Source organism: Artemia franciscana, chromosome 4 (genome assembly GCF_032884065.1).
Source record: "Artemia franciscana chromosome 4, ASM3288406v1, whole genome shotgun sequence".
In the NCBI taxonomy this organism is placed as follows: Eukaryota; Metazoa; Arthropoda; class Branchiopoda; order Anostraca; family Artemiidae; genus Artemia; species Artemia franciscana.
The window spans coordinates 11,710,488-11,729,250 of NC_088866.1; the positions used below are offsets into that span (position 1 = coordinate 11,710,488).

An 18,763-nucleotide genomic window follows, 5' to 3' on the forward strand; every position below is an offset into this window, starting at 1 on the left:
TCGACCCAGCTCTAAATGGGTACCTGGAGAAATCTGGGGAAGGTAAACAGGAAGGGTGTGCGAAAGCACTGGATGGCTGGCCCCCAACCCCCATTGTGCTTCCTGGCAGAAGGGCCAAGAAACGGAAATCAGCACCGTCGGTGCGGACTGTAAAGTCTAATGCCGTATCCTTTACCTTTACCTTACCTTTGCTTACGCCGGCCTGTCTTTTCTCCTTGAAAAAAAAAAACATTATTAAAACGACCGCTCTTCGCGAAGAGCTCTTCTGTAAAAGCCAGCATTATGCCTGATGTCACATGTGTCGTATATCATTATGCCTTAAAAAAGACTGTGAAGCATCGAACCCATTTTTTTTCCTGAAATTGGAGGGAACTTTGTCAGTAATAACCTGATCTTAAACATTCAATACATTTCTATTAATTTACCAAATTTAAATTTCTTCGCGCATCTCTAAAAATATTTGTGTCACTTTATACAAAGATATTTTTGTCACTTTTAATTAATTAACTTTTAATTACTCACTTTAATTAAAATTACTCAATTTTAGTAACTCACTTTTAATTAATGCACATATTAAAAAATATTTTTGTCAGTTTTAATTAATTAGCTTTTAATTACTCACTTTTAATTAATCACTTTAATTAAACTCACTTTAACTAAAATTAGTCAATTTTAATAACTCATTTTTAATTAATTCACATATTAAAAAATATTTGTATATGAGACCTTGTGGATGATATACAGAGATCGTATGTTTGGTCCATAGATGCCACAAGGGTGCTACTGCTTTATTTAAAGTAACCCACAAGGTTCAAAGTAACCCCATTTGACGGCTTTTTGACTTTTTCTTCTTGTTTTTTAAATTTAAAATCTAGCTAACCGTCTTCCCGTATTATTTTAATATTCTTGTAAACTATTTCTTTCTTTAAAAAAATTCGGGATGATGTTTTACACCATCCAAGGTTATTGTAACCAGTGGTAGGTTCTTTTTTTTGGGGGGGGGGGAGCTGAAATTTTTAAATTTTTTCTTCGACCAATCGAGGACAGTGCGGGCGGTGGCTGGCGTTAAACCCCCTGGAAAATACCAACCGCAGAAAACACCCCCCCTCCCGAAAATATCCCCCTCTCTTGGAAAACAAGGCTTTCCAAATTTAGGAATTTTATCTGAGTTTTTTTCGTAGGGTGAAGGAATTTTTGTACTTGTGTATTATTTGCCGCTCGCTCAAGTTTACGCTGTATAAAACTCGAGAATAAACCGGTTTTTATGGCACTTGGTATTAACCAAGTGACATATAGCAATCACAAATTCTGTCGGTCTGTCTGTCGGTCCCGGTTTTGCTACTTTAGGCACTTCCTGGTAAGCTAGGAAGATGAAATATGGCAGGGTTTCAGGGACCAGACCAGATTAAATTAGAAATAGTCATCTTCCCGATTTGACCGTCTGGGAGGGGGGAGTGGGGGGCCGGTTAATTCGGGAAAATAGAATAAATGAAGTATTTTTAACTTACGAATGGTTGATCAAACCTTAATGAAATTTGATGTTTAGAAGGATATCGTGTCTCAGAGCTGTTATTTTAAATCCCGACCGGATCTGGTGACATTGGGGGAGGAGTTGGGAGGGGGAAACCTAAAATCTTGGAAAACACTTAGAGTGGAGGGATCGGAATGAAACTTGGTGGGAAAAATAAGCACAAGTCCTAGATACATCATTGACATAACCTGTACGGATCCGCTCTCTTTGGGGTAGTTGAGTGGGGGGGCTAATTCTGAAAAATTAGAAAAAATGAGGTATTTTTAACTTACGAACATGTGATCGGATCTCAATAAAATCTGCTATTTAGAAGGATATCGTGTCTCAAAGCTCTTATTTTAAATCCCGACCGGATCTGGTGACATTGGGGGGGAGGGGTTTGTAGGGGAACCTAAAATCACGGAAAACGCCTAGATTGGAGGGATCGGGATGAAACTTGGTGGGAAAAATAAGCAGAAGTATTAGATATGTGATTGACATAATTGGAATGGATCCGCTCTATTGGGGGGGGGGGGGTTAATTCTGAAAAATTAGAAAAAATGACGTATTTTTAACTTACGAAGGAGTGATCGGATCTTCATGAAACTTCATATTTAGAAGGACCTCGTAACTCAGGTCTCATATTTCAAATGTCAACCGGGTCCAGCGTCATTGGGGGGGGGGGAAGACATCTTAGAGAATACTTAAAGCGGAGAGATCAGGATGAACCTGGATGGGAAGAATAAAAACTAGTCTAAGATACGTAACTGACATAGCCGGACCGGATCCGCTCTCTTTGGTGGAGTTTTGGTAATTCGGAAAAATGGGGTATTTGGAACTTACGAACGGGTGACCAGATCTTAATGAAATTTGATATTTAGAAAGATCTGGTGCTTTAAAGCTCTTATTTTAAATTCCGACCAGATCCCGTTACATTGGGGGGAGTTGGAGGGAGAAACCGGAATTCTTGGAAAATGTGAAAATTGGGGTATTTTTATCTTACGAATAGGTGATCGGATCTTGGTGAAACTTGATATATAGAAGGATCTTATGTCTCAACTGCTCAATTTTTGACTCGACTTTGATCCGGGGACATAGGGGGCTGGAGGAGGGAAACAAAAATCTTGGAAAACGCTTAGAGTTGAGAGTTCGGGATGAAACTTGATGGGAAGAATAAGCACATGTTCTAGATACGTGATTGACATAATTGGAACGGATCCGTTCTTTTTGGAGGAGCTGGGGGGGGTGTTAATTTGGAAAAATTAGAAAAATTGAGGTATTTTTAACTTAGAACAGGTGACCGGATTTTAATGAAATTTGATATTTTGAAGGAATCCATTTCTCATAGCTCTAATTTCGAATCCCGACCAGATCTGTTGACATTGGGGGAGTTGGAGAGGGGAAGTCGGAAATCTCGGAAAACGCTTAGAGTGGAGGAATCGGGATGAAGCTGGGTGGATAGAATAAGCAAATGTCCTAGATACGTGATTGACGTAACCGTACTGGATTTGCTCTCTTTGGGGGAGTTGGGGGAGGGGTTCAGTAATATGGTGAGTTTAGTGCTTCTGGACGTGCTAGGACGATGAAAATTGGTTGGCGTGTCAGGGAGTTGGACAAATTGACTTGTTAAAGTCGTTTTCCCGGATTCGACCATCTGGGGGGCTAAAAGGACAGGAAAAATTTAAAAAAAATGAGGTATTTATAACTTACGAGTGGGTGATCAGATCTTAATGAATTTTGATATTTAGAAGGACATCGTGACTCAGAGCTCTTATTTTAAATCCCGACCGGCATTAAGCCTCTGATTTTCCTTTTAAATCAATCTATTGATTCTTAGAATTTTGTTAGAGTTCATAGCATATGAGCTCTTGGCTCTTAGCTCTTCTTGCCTCGTCACAAGTGCCATATGAGCTCTTAGCTCTTGTTTCGTTATTTTCTATGAGCTTTGCGTGAGACAAGACAAGTGACAGAATAGATAGGAAATATATAATTTAGGCTATATATTGACACATAAGGGGAGGGGATTAAGTATTTGGACAGTTTGAAGTCAGAAAACAATTCTTACTTCATAATATGCCTCATAATTGTACCAAAAACATCTTGCATGCAGACCCGCTATACTTTACCCCCCCCCCCCCTCCCCTCCCGCTAATGATATTTTTGACCAAAAATTGTTTCTAAAGTAAGGAAGAAACTAACAAAGAAACTGGTTTGTTATCCAGTTTTACAGATTGTAAACCTGAGCGACTGGCGTATAATACACAAGTACCGGAATTTTTCATGGAGAGTGTGCTGGATTTACGAGTATTATTTAAAAATGATCAGAAATATATTAATATAAATGTTAATTAATATATGGCTGAATTTATTTATATTTACTTGTTGTACATTATATTATCTATATCATTTAATTTATTTCATTCAATTATTACGAAAAGCTTAACTACGAAAAGCTTGTGTGTCGGTCGACACACAAACATGACGTCAGTAGACAGACACACAGACAAACAACTTATTTATATATATATATATATATATATATATATACTAGCTGTTGGGGTGGCGCTTCGCGCCACCCCAACACCTAGTTGGTGGGGCGCTTCGCGCCCCCCCATGCCCCCCGCGCGCGTAAGTCGTTACGCGCCATATTAGTTACGCGCCATTGTAGTTGTGTCCCTGTGTCCCACCTGTGAATATAGATAGATTTATATATGTGTTTCAAACTACGTAAAAATTGCGAATATACAACATTCTTGGCTTTCCCACTACTGGGAGCTTTCCGTTTCCAATTGCCAGCAATTGATCTGAAAATGTTTGACCAGAGTCATCGTTACACAGACAGACAACTTATTTTTATATATATAGATATATATATATATATATATATATATATATATATATATATATATATATATATATATATATATATATATATATATATATATATATATTTTCTTTTTAGTTTTTTTGTAGTTTTTACCTTTTTTAGTTTTTTTCTTCTTTTGTATTTATGCTAAAGCCAAGGTTCAACCCTGGAGCCTCTCGGACCTAGAACCTGAAACATAACGCTTTACCAACTCAGCTACTTCGGCTTGAATACATTCGTTTTGAGCAGCTTCCTCGGGTGTTGCCATTGTAGGTTCTTCAGTCATTTTACAATTAGAAATTTCTCTTTCAACGGTCTTCTTACAATGAAAATTTTTTCTTTGAACGATATTCTTAAATACCTGTGTCCTGGTCGTCATTTATATTCCCTGTGTCCCGGTCGTCATTTGTGCCCCGGTATCCCAGTCTGTAATTTCTCTTTGAGTGTCCCGGTCGTTATTTATATTCCCTCTGTCCCGGTCGTCATTTGTGTTCCGGTCTGTAATTTCTCTTTGAGTGTTTTTTCTTTTTAGTATTTTTTAGTTTTTTACATTTTTTCTTTTTTCAGTTTTCTTTTTCTTCTTGCCATTGTAGGTTCTTCAGTCATTTTACAATTAGAAATTTCTCTTTCAACGGTCTTCTTACAATTAAAAATTTGTCTTTGAACGATATTCTTAAATACCTGTGTCCTGGTCGTCATTTATATTCCCTGTGTCCCGGTCGTCATTTGTGTCCTGGTATCCCAGTCTGTAATTTCTCTTTGAGTGTCCCGGTCGTTATTTATATTCCCTCTGTCCCGGTCGTCATTTGTGTCCCGGTCTGTAATTTCTCTTTGAGTGTTTTTTTCTTTTTAGTATTTTTTAGTTTTTTACATTTTTTCTTTTTTCAGTTTTCTTTTTCTTCTTTATTTTTCAGCTTCACTATGAAATACATATCGCCGAACCTTTGTTTTTTTTTAACTAAAATCTGGTAGGCATTGATGCCCTTATCCAAGTCAAAATCCCAAACCCAATCATCATCGCTATCATTTTCAGTTTTGATATGTTTTGACTCTCGCTGTCCAGGTGGATCTTCATCTAACTGCGCGGTTTTGCGTTCTTTAGCCTCAAGCCTGTTTCCTTGCCGTTCTTTTGATTCCTCGGCACGCTTTCTTTTCTGACTTTCTCTATCAGCAGCAAGTTTTTTGGCATAGACTCTTTGAGCATTTTATTTTTACAACTTATTTTTATATATATAGATATATATATATATATATATATATATATATATATATATATATATATATATATATATATATATATATATATATGTATATTATATATTATATATATATTGTACTTACATGTAGTATTACATGTAATTTTTATTTGTTACATGTAGATCTGTAATAATCTTGATCTGTTCTGCAGGATTGGCGTCAATGCTAATGTCGTTTAGTACGATTTCTTGGCCAAGTTATAATGACGTGGCTAGTAGTTCTGCTAAGCCAACCGAGCTCTATACAGGTACTTTTTTTGTTATTGATCATCTGTTTAATATCTAAAATGTAATCATTGTCTAATTTATTTTATTTTCCTACTATCTAACTTAGGTGTATAATCCAATAATTATATATAAATAAATAAATAATATAAATTTTAGATAAAATATATTAATATAAATGTATATTAATATATGGCTGAATTTATTTATATTTACTTGTTGTACATTATATTATCTATATCATTTAATTTATTTCATTCAATTATTACGAAAAGCTTAACATTTTTCAGTCAGTTTTCTTTACTTTCTTAGTAGCTTTTTTTATATAGATTTCAGGAGTTCAGCGAACTGGTTTTTTAGCATTTTTGAACGTGATGATTTTATGAGCATTACTAGTGTTTTATGAGCTCAGTGAACCGTGTTTATTGATCCTAAATGGTGCTAATTTATGGGAATGAACCACTTTTAAGAACACAAAGAGCTAAGTGAACCAAGATTTTTTTTTGTGTTGAATGCCGCTTCAAAATATAAATGAACTGGTTCTAAGGTGTTGATGAGTTAGTAAACTGGTTTCTGCTTTAGATTTTCCAGTTAATAGTTTTGCTTGAAATAATGTTAGCATTATAGATGATTGATAATTCCTAATGTTGAAGCACAGACAAAAGGTACAGGACACAGATGTCCAACTAAGCACTTTTTTGGTAATGGATATACTGGGTGCTTTTACTTTTTGATCTTCATTTTCTTCCAAGAATGTTTTCATGAATTTTGCTGGTTAAAAGTAAACTTATTCAAAACTTAGAAAAGTAGTTGAAGAGAATCAAGAGTAACTTATGAAACAGTTACTTCGTATTAACGAACCAGTTCCGAAAATTCCAAGAACTGGTTTTCCAAGATTTGGCGATTGTTTTTGCCAAGAATTACGCCAATTAAAAATTAGCAAACCACAAAATTTATATAGAAAATATAAATTTCACTGTTTTCACTTTATTGTGGTATATTTGGCAATATTTTAGTTGACCGTGAGTCGAATTGGTTCTTAAAACGTGCTTAAGCTGTTCTCACATTATGTCTAGGTTCGCTGTATGATAAATATTCAGATGCTGAAAACCAAAATAAGCCATCGATACTGTATACGTGAAGCCCATGATAAAGAGCGCAATTTTTCCTTCACAAGATTTTTACTCAAAAGTTCCAAAAGTAAAGGTCTTTGATTAATAGTACGATGATTTTAAACTATCAAGTGTCCCATATGCACCCATATATCTGGAAACTGCCGATCGGTTCGAGGCCAGACGTAATGATTTTGACTCATTAAGGATCCCATCAGCGACTTTATCACCAGAAATTGCCGATCGGCTTGAGGCCAGACTTAATGATTTTGAGCCAAGTTTTGACCTCCTCCACGCACCAATTAGGCACTAGTCCTGATCTGATTTCCTCTGGTTTTTTGCCCCCCCCCCCCCCTATGTTTTGAAAATGGTTTTTTTCATTAAAATGTCAAAACGAAAAGGAAAAGTTCCCTAACGCTTGGATCTTGAAAAATACATTTATATATTTTCTTTACAAACAATTAAAGAAAATCCCCTCCCCTTCCCTACATTTTGGTAAATTGGCACCCTCCTTTCCTGTCTGGAAGGCTCTAGATGTAGGTCGCTCCGTAATGAAAGTTTGTAAGAAGTGTCACGAGAAAGCAATGAGAAAGCTAAGGAAGTATCATGAAAACATACATTGTATCACTAGACAGAGACTTTTCATTTGATGCTATATCTATTCATAGGTGCTAAGATAGAATTAATTAACTATACTCCTCTTAAGTGATACTCCTTTTTCCTTTTTTACCTCTTTCTTAGCGCTATCATCACTGGTTCAATGCAGTTTATTTTATTGACTCCATGTACCAAAGATTACTAACTTGCAAAACTCCGGAATTCTTTTTTTTTAACATAAGTTTATTATATTTAGAAAATTAGTTAATTTGTGATAATGATGAAGAAAGGTATTTATCCGAATATAGCTTCCAATAGCGCTGACCTCTTCTAGTATCAATTTATAATAGCTATTATCTGTTTAATAGAAACTAAATATGTCCCTCTGCCTCTAGATGGTGGTGTCATACTCGCAATAAAATGTTAAAATAGTTTTGCTCCTAACTTTAAAATATCTTCATAGTTTGTCACTACAAAACTAAGCATTTACGGTTCTATTCTATTCGTTTTTTAAACTTATTAAGATTATTTTAACCATCGATATAATGTAGACGATGCTGTAATATTTGTAAAAAAAAAAAAGAAAAAAATCATTTAAAGCTGTTCTATGATAAAGTTAAATTCTACAGTGTTCTACAATACAGTTAATTTGTTGACTTCAGCTATTTATTGATATAAATCAGCATCCTTTCCTGTTCAATAACCAAAAAAAAGTTACGTTTCTTTTTTATGTCTCAGGTTTATGTAAGGTTAACGTCGGAAACGAAGAGTAGCATTCTTTTTTTCAATCATATATATGTATTATATCCATGGGGCCACCCGTATGTCTAAGACTATATGCATCTATACCATTAGTGTATGACATTAACTGAGAATATCATCACAAGCCTTAAATTTGTCTGATTGGTAAAGATAAATTTTAACATGTCATTTTTGAAACAGTTTAAAATATTTATCACTTATAATAGAACATACTGGCTGTTAACTAACTTGCCTTCAGGTTACAGGCACCCAAAATAATGCAAACTCCCTTGTGAGTATCTGAAAACCGACTGACTATGGTTGTAAAAGAACTTTGAGGAAAGCGTTACCCTCTGTTTAGCATTGTGTGTTGCCTTGGTAACTTGAACCTTGTCAGCTCGTGTCCCTTAAAATTTGAGGCTCCACTGTACTTCCACTGATCTGTCATTGTGTTTTCTCCTCTTTTTTTATTCACCCATTTTATTTTTTAGAGACACCAGACGAAATGTTGGCTCGTTATAAAGCCGAGTCTGTCAAACGTTTACAAGAAGAAAAGGAGAAAACAGTTTTTGTTGCTCCAATGCCTCATAAATTTGAAAACGTAGGCGAAGTTTCAATTCCTTCATGTTCATCAGGCGTGTCTGAACGCTATTTTTCTGTTTCACAACAGAGACAATACCAAATTCATAGAGACAGAGTTGACTCAGAGTATAGCAATTTAATTCCAACATTCAAAGCTAGACCAGTACCTTCAACCACTTATCGTAAACCCACACCAATGACTGGTAGATCTCAGGATGTATTTGATCAATCTGTATTTGAATATACAAAAATGCCTTCAAAACTGACCAGTGAGCTCAACGCTCCAAGTAGCTCAACAAGTAGTGATGTATCCGATAGTCTATTTAGTCCTCCTCAAGGAAGTTCTGGAAATGTGAACTCAGTCGAAAGAACAGAACTAAGTGGGATGACATTATTTGAATGGAGTGAGCCGCCCACTGATTCTGATCAGTTCAGAAATCTTTCTCTTAACTTGGAAAGTGAAGCTAGTGCGTTGTCTGTGGATGAAGCTGACAGTCCTGTCATGGCTGCGATTGAAGATCTATCGTTTGGTCAACTTGAAATTGAAGAAGAAATCTCGAGGCTGTTCGGAAATAAGAGACAATCAAGTGTTTCAACCAGTGAATCATCAGTTTTACAAGGAAGTTTACTGAACATTGACTCATTGGATTTGGATCTTTTAACCTGAAGTTACTCCGAAAGAATTTTTTTTCAGACTGTTCCTATCACGAAAAAGAGAGATAATTTTTCTTTAATTCTGTGGAAAAATGTGTCCTTTAATTTTATTGAATTATGTCTATGACGTATTTTCGTGAGACAATCAGAATATTCCTGAGCTCAAATAGTCCCGCCTTTCTAAAACCTAATTTGGTCCTATGTGAAATTGTAAGCCTATAAAAAGAACGGAATGTTGTTTAGTTACAAAGTTCTGTACAGCTTTTCTTCTCTGCTACTACAACGTTTCAGTCTGAGGAAGTGATTTCTACTTGATTTTATTAAGCCTATTGATGTTGTTTTGTCAAAAAACCAAAAGGAATGTCTGTTTTTTTTATTTTTCTCTTTTTTTTTTTTTTTTTTTTTTTTTTTTTTTTTTTTTTTTTTTTTTTTTTTTTTTTTTTTTGTCTGAACACACCGGGATAGGGCAGATGAATCAACCCAGGATTGGTGCCAAAATTCACCCTTTTATCCTATTACATAAGATGATATGTTAGCAGCTAGTACGTCAAAAAACATAAAAATGTATTTAAAATATTTGAGAGTAAAATTGTACTTATAGAGTAGACTAGTATGACATTAATTGAGAATATTTTCACAAGGCATAAACTTGTCTGATTGGTAAAAATAATTTTAATCTCTCATATTTGAAACAGTCCACTTTGAATAGCACTTAATGCCTAATGATTGCTAATAATAATAATAACATATCTTCAATAGTAAGAGAAGATAAAAAGAGAAAAATATATTTTAGTTCAAAGAATGTTGAATTACTAGAAGAATAAAAAAAAGGAAAGTGCTGCTACTTTTTTTTTGGACAAAAAAAAGCTTGAGTGAGGGTGTATGCTTACAATGTTTTCCCTTGCCACATAAAAACACAAAAAAAAAAGAAAAAACAATAACACATTATCATTAACCTGGTTGCAGTATTTCCAGTTTCAACAGTTCCTCGTTCTGTTTCTCCTAAAAAATTTCCCTAAGAAGATTTTACTAAAAAAGTTTCTCGACATGTTTAATGTCGAATTTTATTACAAATTTGTCTTCTGTTTTTCGCACTTCGTTGCTCATTTCCATTTTGTTGCTTTTTTTTCTAAATTTCTTGAGTATTTGTTTTTTTATTCGATGCTCTTCGTTAAGCTTAAAGTATCAAAACACTTTGCTGTTAATAGATTTGTGTTTTGAGATTAAAATATTACCTGGATATGCCCAGTTAGTACAAATAATTACAATTTGATATTTTAATATATATATTTATATATTCGGGCAATTATATATTATCATATAGTTTAGATATAGTTCTAAGTTCCGACAGATATATAGAACGGGACAATGTACGTAAGCCAAGGGACACCAGTTCACAACAATTAAAGATAAAAAAAAACAATTTTTCGAGTCTAGGGGGGGGGGGATTGTTTTTTTTCTATTTTTGAATGTAATGTGAAAAAAGTTATTTTCAAAGTCTAGTAAGGGGCAATTTCCTCCCTGAACCCCTTCCCTCTCCTTGGCTGGTGCTTATATGGAAGATTGTTGAATATATATCTAATTTTATATTAAGTATAATGAATTTACATAATATTTCTATTTATTTATATTCCACTTTCTTTGTAAAAGAATACGTAGCAATTCATAGAAAACTGTTTGAATTGCAGTGCCTGTCTTAAATATGATTGCCTTAACAATTTGACCAGTGTGTGTCTGTCATATTATCATTCCTGTGAAAAATACGTGTTTTTGTGTAGAGTTTATTACAAATGAAATAAATGCTAAAGATCATCCTTTATTTTTTCCTTTTTCTTTTTCCATTATTTTCCTTTTGCATCCCTTTATGTGGTATTTGTATGATATACGCCCTACCACTCAAGTTGTTCATTCATTGAGGCATTATAAAACCGGTTTTTGTCGTTAGTTTTTTTCAGCTTAGCGTGAGACAACGCAAAGAGAAGTGACAGAATAGATGGAAAGTGTATCATTTGTGGTATTTATTTGTGCATTGGGGAGGAGGTAAGGTATTTTGACAGTTGAAGTTAGAACCAATTCTTACTACATAATCTGTGGAATAATTGTACCTAACACATTAGGCATGCAGACCCACTATACTTTACCCCCCCCCCCCTAATGTGCAAAAATGTGGCCCAAATTTGTATTTAAGTATTATATTTTATCTTATTCATATTTTTACCTTATTATGTATAGATATACATAAAGTATAATATTTTCTATCTTATTTTGGTATATTTCGTTAGGATTGAGTGTCAGAGAAAAATATTAGAAGAACATTAGGTATGGCGTATATCATACAAGTACCCTTTATTTTATTTTTTTATAGTCTCCTGTATGTACTGACGAAGGAATTCTGTAGCAGTCAGGCTCTATCCGATTGTATGCAGAATTTATGTTTAAATTGAAGTTTTGAAATTTTCATGACATGGGAAGAATCAAAAATGTTTTTCCCGTCTTCCTCCAAATGCTTTTGGAATTGCCTTTAAAAAGAGCCAATGTTTCCTCTGCTTCTTCAAGGCAATGTCTTTAAAGGAGGGACTTGATGATATTTTTTTTTTTTTAATGCCAAAAAAACGAGCAGATGGCTGGGAAAATACACTAGGGCTTCAAATCTTATGAAGAAAACAGAACTATTGTAAAGTTATAATTTTCGTCCTTTCTTTTGTCATAACTCAAAATTGACTCCAACAACTAACTCTAAAAGTATAATAAACAAATTTCAACTTCTACTGTAAAAAGAAATATATATTTTTTTTTAAATTTCTTATTTTTTCTGTTTTGTTTTTTTTTAGTTGAAGGCAATGCGTGGCCTGGGAGTGATTTCGCTGAATCTGTTTTTCTAAAAACAGGAGAAAAACGAATTTGAAAATTTTTGTATTTGTATCTCACAATCATCTATAGCTAGAGCGTTGATTTTTTTTTTTTTTTTTTTTTCGAAATTAGAAGGAAAATCGGTTATATCGTTGTACTTATTTCTATTGGCCTAAAAAAGTGAGACTTTCTTGAGAAAAAACGGGATGAATATCAATTTCGGCAAAACCGCCTGAAAATTCCAGAACGTTGGTAAGATATGGCAAAACAGAATTAGCTGAGCATGAATTAGAAGTGCGACTTTCGACAAAACGCGCTTAATCTTATAGACAAATTTTAGTTTTGATAGTTAACTGGGAATTCTACAATAAAATCTAACAAAGGATCAGTGGGAGCTCTGACTTAGCGGCAAGCTTCTTGGAATTTCTGGTTTTAACCTTTGCAGCCTATTTGGAGGAAATACAAAAAACTAAGCAACAACAGAAAGGGAGTGAACTATCAACAATAGCTGAAAGAATGAAAGTCCTCCTAATGAAATATTTCCCAAAAAAAAGTTATTAGCTCTCACATATTACATTACCGGTTAAGAAATTCATCCGATCTGGAGGCCTGGCTCTCATAAAACTGCAGATATTCAAATAAAACTATCAGTTCCTGCTGGGTTCACTACCTTCTCCTTCTCCAAGACCCCTGCCCCTCCCCTAGAATTAGTCTCCCTAACAAATAACCATTTTTCAAGATTGACAATAAGACTTACTTCTCTCGAGTATATGCAGAAAAGTTTACTGAACTTGATAACCAAGCAATTCGGCACAATAGTAACTGAAACTCTAAAAAATAGAATGTTAATAACAATAGACACATCAAAAGAATTAACTTTTTATGGTAATTAAACATTAGGTTTAATGTTACCCATAAAAACCCAAAAGCCTGCAAAACTTTGCCTAATTTTCGAGAAGGGGGCATATACCACAAAAAGCCCAAGAATCTTAACTAAAATTATATCGTCAGACTTAGCGTATTATAGATCCCTATCATAAAGTTTTTGATCTCCCATCAACAAGTGGAATTTTGTATTTTTAGAGGAAAAATCGCAGATGCGTGTTTATTTATTGTTGTTGTTTTTTTTTCTTCGATTTCCTAAGGGTGATCCGATCAGACTATTGGTCCTATAAGATCGAGAGGAGACTCAATCGAACGGAAATTAAAAGTTCTAGCGTCCTTTATAAGTGACCAAAAAGATTAGAAGACAAGTAGCTCCCTCCCATGGCCCTGTTTACTCAGGGCCGTTTGATCAAAACTTTGAGATAACCATTTTGCTCATCGTAATTGAAAAGTCACTTAACTGTGCCTATTGGGATGACAGGATACCCTAGAATCTCTGGAGATAAGGGGTTTAAATTTGCCCATTGTTTGCGTGTAAAATTTGTTATTGCGGAGCATACATATATTTTTGGGGAGAGAATTTTCTGCGGGGGGGGGATTAACATGAGTATAGTTTTCAGTGGGGAGGGAAGTTACCGGCGGTGACTTTTCATGGGAAATTCTACACGGGGGAGTTTGCCAGAATTCCTATACAAAATCACTTTTTATTTGTCCGACTATCTCTTTGACGATTTAATTTTACATGTGGAGATATTCTGGATCTGGGGGAATTATCTTTGAAAATTTTTCACCATTGTTGGAATTGTCCTGGAAATTTTTCTATGGGGTGGGAGGGCTTTTCTGCGGTAGAGATTTTCTAAGGGGAATTTTCTACTGTAAAAATTGTACATGAGGGAATTATCCAGGGAAAAATTCTTTATGTGTGAATTTCCTTCACAGGAAGTTTTTATTTAGGGGGAGGGAGATTTCCGGGCAATATTTTCTATAAAGGGAGGGATTACGGGTAGGATTTGTAAAACAATCCTAAATCAAATAAAAAACAAGCCTTTTTTCCAATCCTCTGGAGGATGTTTCAGGCAGAATCGTCCGTAAGATTTTTTTGGTGAGGGGGGGGAATAATTTTAACCGAGGTTGGAATTGTACAAGAGGAATTTTCCGAGGAGGGGACTTACGGGGAGGTACTTTATATGGAAATTTTTTTATTGGAGAAATTTTCCATGGAGGGGGAGGCAAATTTCCCAACGCAATTTAAAAATTTTTAGAAAGAAAAACGAGTAAAATTTGAATAAAACAGTTGGACAAAACAAAAAGAAAAAAACAACAAACTTTAAATAATAAAATTCCGAATAGTTCGACTCCAATGTCGGGAGTCTTTATCAATGGATAAAAAAAAACAAAGATTAAATTAAATTAAATCAAACGCAACATGTAAAGAAAAAGACAAAAAAATAACATTTTAATAACCTCCAAAATACTACAATCATATGCAACCCTATAGTGCTGCCTAAGTAAAGAGCGATGTGGACACAATGTATTTTTTTTTCTGACCAGGGCACTTCGCATCAAAGGAGCTGTCATAGAGACTTCGAAAGGGACTCATTCGACTGGAAATTGATTGGGCCAGAGCACTTATTAATAGTCGAAAGTGATTGGAGGGCAACCAGCCCCCCCCCCATACTCATCATTTCCCCAAATACATCAAATAAAATTTTTGAGATAGCTATTTTATTCAGTGCGTTTGAAAAGTCTTTGTGGATTACAACGCCCCACAGCCCTCGGAGCAAGGGTTGCAAGTTACGCCTTGAATGCTTAAAAGGTTTTTATAGGAAAGGCGGTCGTATACACCTTGGAGAGGGCTCATCGGATTAGTAATCTGAAGTTCTAGTGCCATTTTGAAGAGTCAAAGTGATCGGAAGGAGATACCCCCACCAAATGTCATATTTTTTTAAATCCATCTGATAGAAATTATGAGATGGCCACTTGTTCAAAAAGAGCCCGAAGATCATAATCGGCGTAATCACGCTGCCTAAGTAGAGAGTGATGTAGGCACAATGCATTATTATTATTATTTTTAGACCAGGACACTTCGTAAAGAAGGAGTTATTGTAGAAACTTCGAAAAGGGCTCATTCAATTAAAAATTGCATGTTTTATTGCCCTTTTTACTAGTCGCAAGTGACTGCAGGGAAACCAACCCCCAACGCTAATCATTTGCCCCAATATCAATCAAAATTTTGAGACAGCCATTTTGTACAGCGTAGTCGACAGTTCCAGTGATTGTCTTTGAAGATTAACCCCCCCCCCTCAGAGCATTCTAGGCAAGAGTCGTTATTTACAGCCGGGGGCGTATAAGGCTTTTATGAAAAGGATGATCACATAAACATTGGAGGCTGCTCATTGGACTTAAAATTTAAAGTTCTAGGGCTTTTTTAATGGTCAAAGCTGATTGATGGGTAACCTGCCCCCCACCCATCATTTACCCATACACGCTTCCCTTCTCACGGCCATAATTTTCCAAAACAAATATTAAATCAAAATTATGAGACGTCTGCTTTCTTCAGCATTGTTAAAAGATCCTGTAATTCTGCCCTTGTAAACGTCAACCCCTCTCACAGCCCTCAGAAAAAGGGCTGTAAGTTAGGCAATTCGTTCACTGTTTATATATAGTATATGTTAATGAGAATGGTATGCGTGTTTGACTTTTACTTTCCAAAAATACAAAGGGCATTCAAGTAAAATTTTCATGGAAGGTTGAGGGGAGTGTTGAGCAAAATCAAAACATGTTATGTATCTACGGGCTGTCAAAAGGGCGTAACCCAGGAATGAATGAGTGTATTAATTCGAAACTTTTGAGATATGATAAGGTAGATGATCGATTAACCCAAAAGGTAATATTTGTACGCTACTATAACTACTACTATAAAACATAAAATCGCGAAGAAAAGAAGAAAACGAGGACAATTAAATTTTTTTTTAATTTTAATTGAAAAAGTTGAAAAATTATGCAAATATTTCTGTCAAGACTTCCGCTTGACTGTCTTCAGTGCAGAATAAAACTAATACCCTTTCACCGTCACGAAGAAAGGGTTATCATATTTTAGTTTTGTTTTAGGGCTTGGTTTTTTATATTTTTATTAGTTTTATTCTGCACTGAGGACGGTCAATCGAAGGTCTTGACCGGAATATTTGCATAATTTTTCAACTTTATCACTGGCTGTTTATTGTCCTCGTTTTCTTATTTTCTTCGCAATTTTATGTTTTTATCATGATTAGCCAGTGTGGTCTCAGAAACTATTTACTACTGCTACTACACCTACCACCACTAGCTCTGCTACTACGCCAATACACAGTATTTTAAAATTTAAAATATTGAGGGGAAATTTAAACTAAATAAGAAGACGCTGTGTGCATGCACATTCTCAAAAGAGCGTACCGCAAGAATTGATTTGAGTATTAAGTTGGAACTTTCAAAAAATTCTTAAATGGAAGATCAGTTGACCAAAAGGCAATATGTGCGTGCTACTACTAATGATACTACCACTGTTACATTTACTATTACTAGCTTACTACTGCTGCTACTTAAACTACAGTCTCTATATCAACTACTTGTAAGGCTAAGAGCATTAAGACAAAAATCACAAAAGTATATAAATATGCAGTTTATCAAAGAATATATCAACAATATATATCAACGGCTAATTGTATTAAGTTGAAACTTTCAGAACTTGATGAGAATGATGCTCCAATCACCAAAGGTCATACATGCTATTAATAGTACCACTACAATTACTGTAACTAATGGTGCTAAGGGAATTAAGGCGAAACTGATGGTTTCGATTGAACGAAAAAACTTTATGCATACAGGTTTTCAAAAGCGTACATAAGCAATATCGTTAGGAGCGTCACCCTATAATAGCTAGAAAAATTACTGAAATATTTAAAGGATCTAATTCAAGATTTTAAAGTTCTGGTGTTCTTTTAAGAGTAAAAAGAGATTGGAGGGCAAGCAGCCCTCCTCCCAAGCCTATTCATTGTCCAAACACATCCAATCAAAATTTTAAGACAGTCATTTTGTTCAGCACAGCAGAACAATCCAGCCGCTATGTCTCTAGGGATATTGTTTATGTCAACCCCCCACAGCTATGCAATTTTCTGTCCGTATAATTCCCCAGAAACATCTGCAGATGTGAAATTGAGCGGCCAAAATTAAGAAAAATAAAAAAAATTCTGCACAAGAATTCCGTCAAATTCTCCGTGTAAATGTTCCCTGAAAATTTCATCCCAACAGACTTCCTTCCCCGAATGAAATTCTCCCCTTGTAAAGTCTCTCCCCTCCCCCCGAAAAATGTCTTTATACTTCCCTGTAACTAATACTGTATGTGAACAATCGGTACTGTAATGTTCATAACTTACAGTTCTCTCCCCGGGGGATGTGCTGATTCATGACATCCCCAGAGGCATAGTTATTTGACCTTTCAACTATGCTGAACAAAATAACTATGTCAAAATTTCAATCAGAAAGGAGGAGGGTGAGAGGAAGGTTAGCTGTCCTCTAATCTTTTTGATCACTTTAAAAGGGCACTAAAACCTTCGATTCTCGTTTGAACGAGCCAACTTCCGATCTTCTATGACCACTGATTCAATACTATCACCCCTGGAAGAAAAAAAGCAATAAACACGGATTTGTGATCTTTCTTCTTGCAAAAATGCAAATTTCATATTTTGTAGAGGGAAGCTAGAAACCTCTAGAGTAGGGTTCTCTGGTATGCTGAATCTGATGGTACGATTTTCGATAAGGTTCCTTGACTTTTTGGGGTTTTCCATTCCTTTTTGGAAATCAGACTAATTGTCTTAGGCTTGTAGATTTTGAAGGGAAGCATTAAATTTAATAAATTTTGTATTTGGATTCAGCATAAAAAGCCAATTCCTTTTGATGTATGTTTTGCCATAAAAATTCTATTTTTTAGAGTTTTGATTGCTATTGGGCCATGTCGCTCCTCGCTTGCAGCTCGTTACCACGAACTGTTCCATTATATATAATAAGTATTTCCCTAATTTGGCTTAAGTTTTTTTTTTTCGGGAGCCCTTTCTAGGTATTCAACGGACATCCTTCTCTTACTATTTCAAATGGTGGGAAACTGAAAATATAATTCACGCAGAAAGTCATAAGAAGTAAATTCAATAGTTTTAGCCCTATAATGTCTATAAATTTAAGATTTTTTTTCATTTCATATTTATTTATTTAAACACAAAAAAAAACTACACAATATGACATTTCTACCTGGAAAGCATGAAATGAGTGCTTGGCTAGGGCAGGGAAATAACTAATATTAATTACATAGCAAACAACAAACGGAATAAACCAATTGAATACTGAAAAGAAAAAAAGGAAAGGAAAAAAGCCTAAGTTATAACTTTACATAAAAAAAGAAAGTAAATTATGGAAACAGGTAACTAGAAATAAAGAAAAAACGGGGGGGGGGGTC

General features: G+C 34.9%; 1 protein-coding gene across 3 annotated transcripts in view; it reads left to right on the forward strand.

Moving 5' to 3' along the window:
* LOC136025993 (uncharacterized) overlaps positions 1 to 11,360 on the forward strand; it is a 72,758-nt gene extending 61,398 nt beyond the window's left edge. For all 3 annotated transcript variants that reach the window (XM_065702133.1, XM_065702134.1, XM_065702135.1), the window contains 2 exons: positions 5,785 to 5,880; positions 8,799 to 11,360. In XM_065702133.1, the coding sequence (XP_065558205.1) occupies positions 5,785 to 5,880; positions 8,799 to 9,556 (854 nt within the window). In that variant the 3' untranslated portion in view covers positions 9,557 to 11,360. The remainder of the gene's footprint in view (positions 1 to 5,784; positions 5,881 to 8,798) is intronic.
* Positions 11,361 to 18,763: the final 7,403 nt, after the last annotated feature.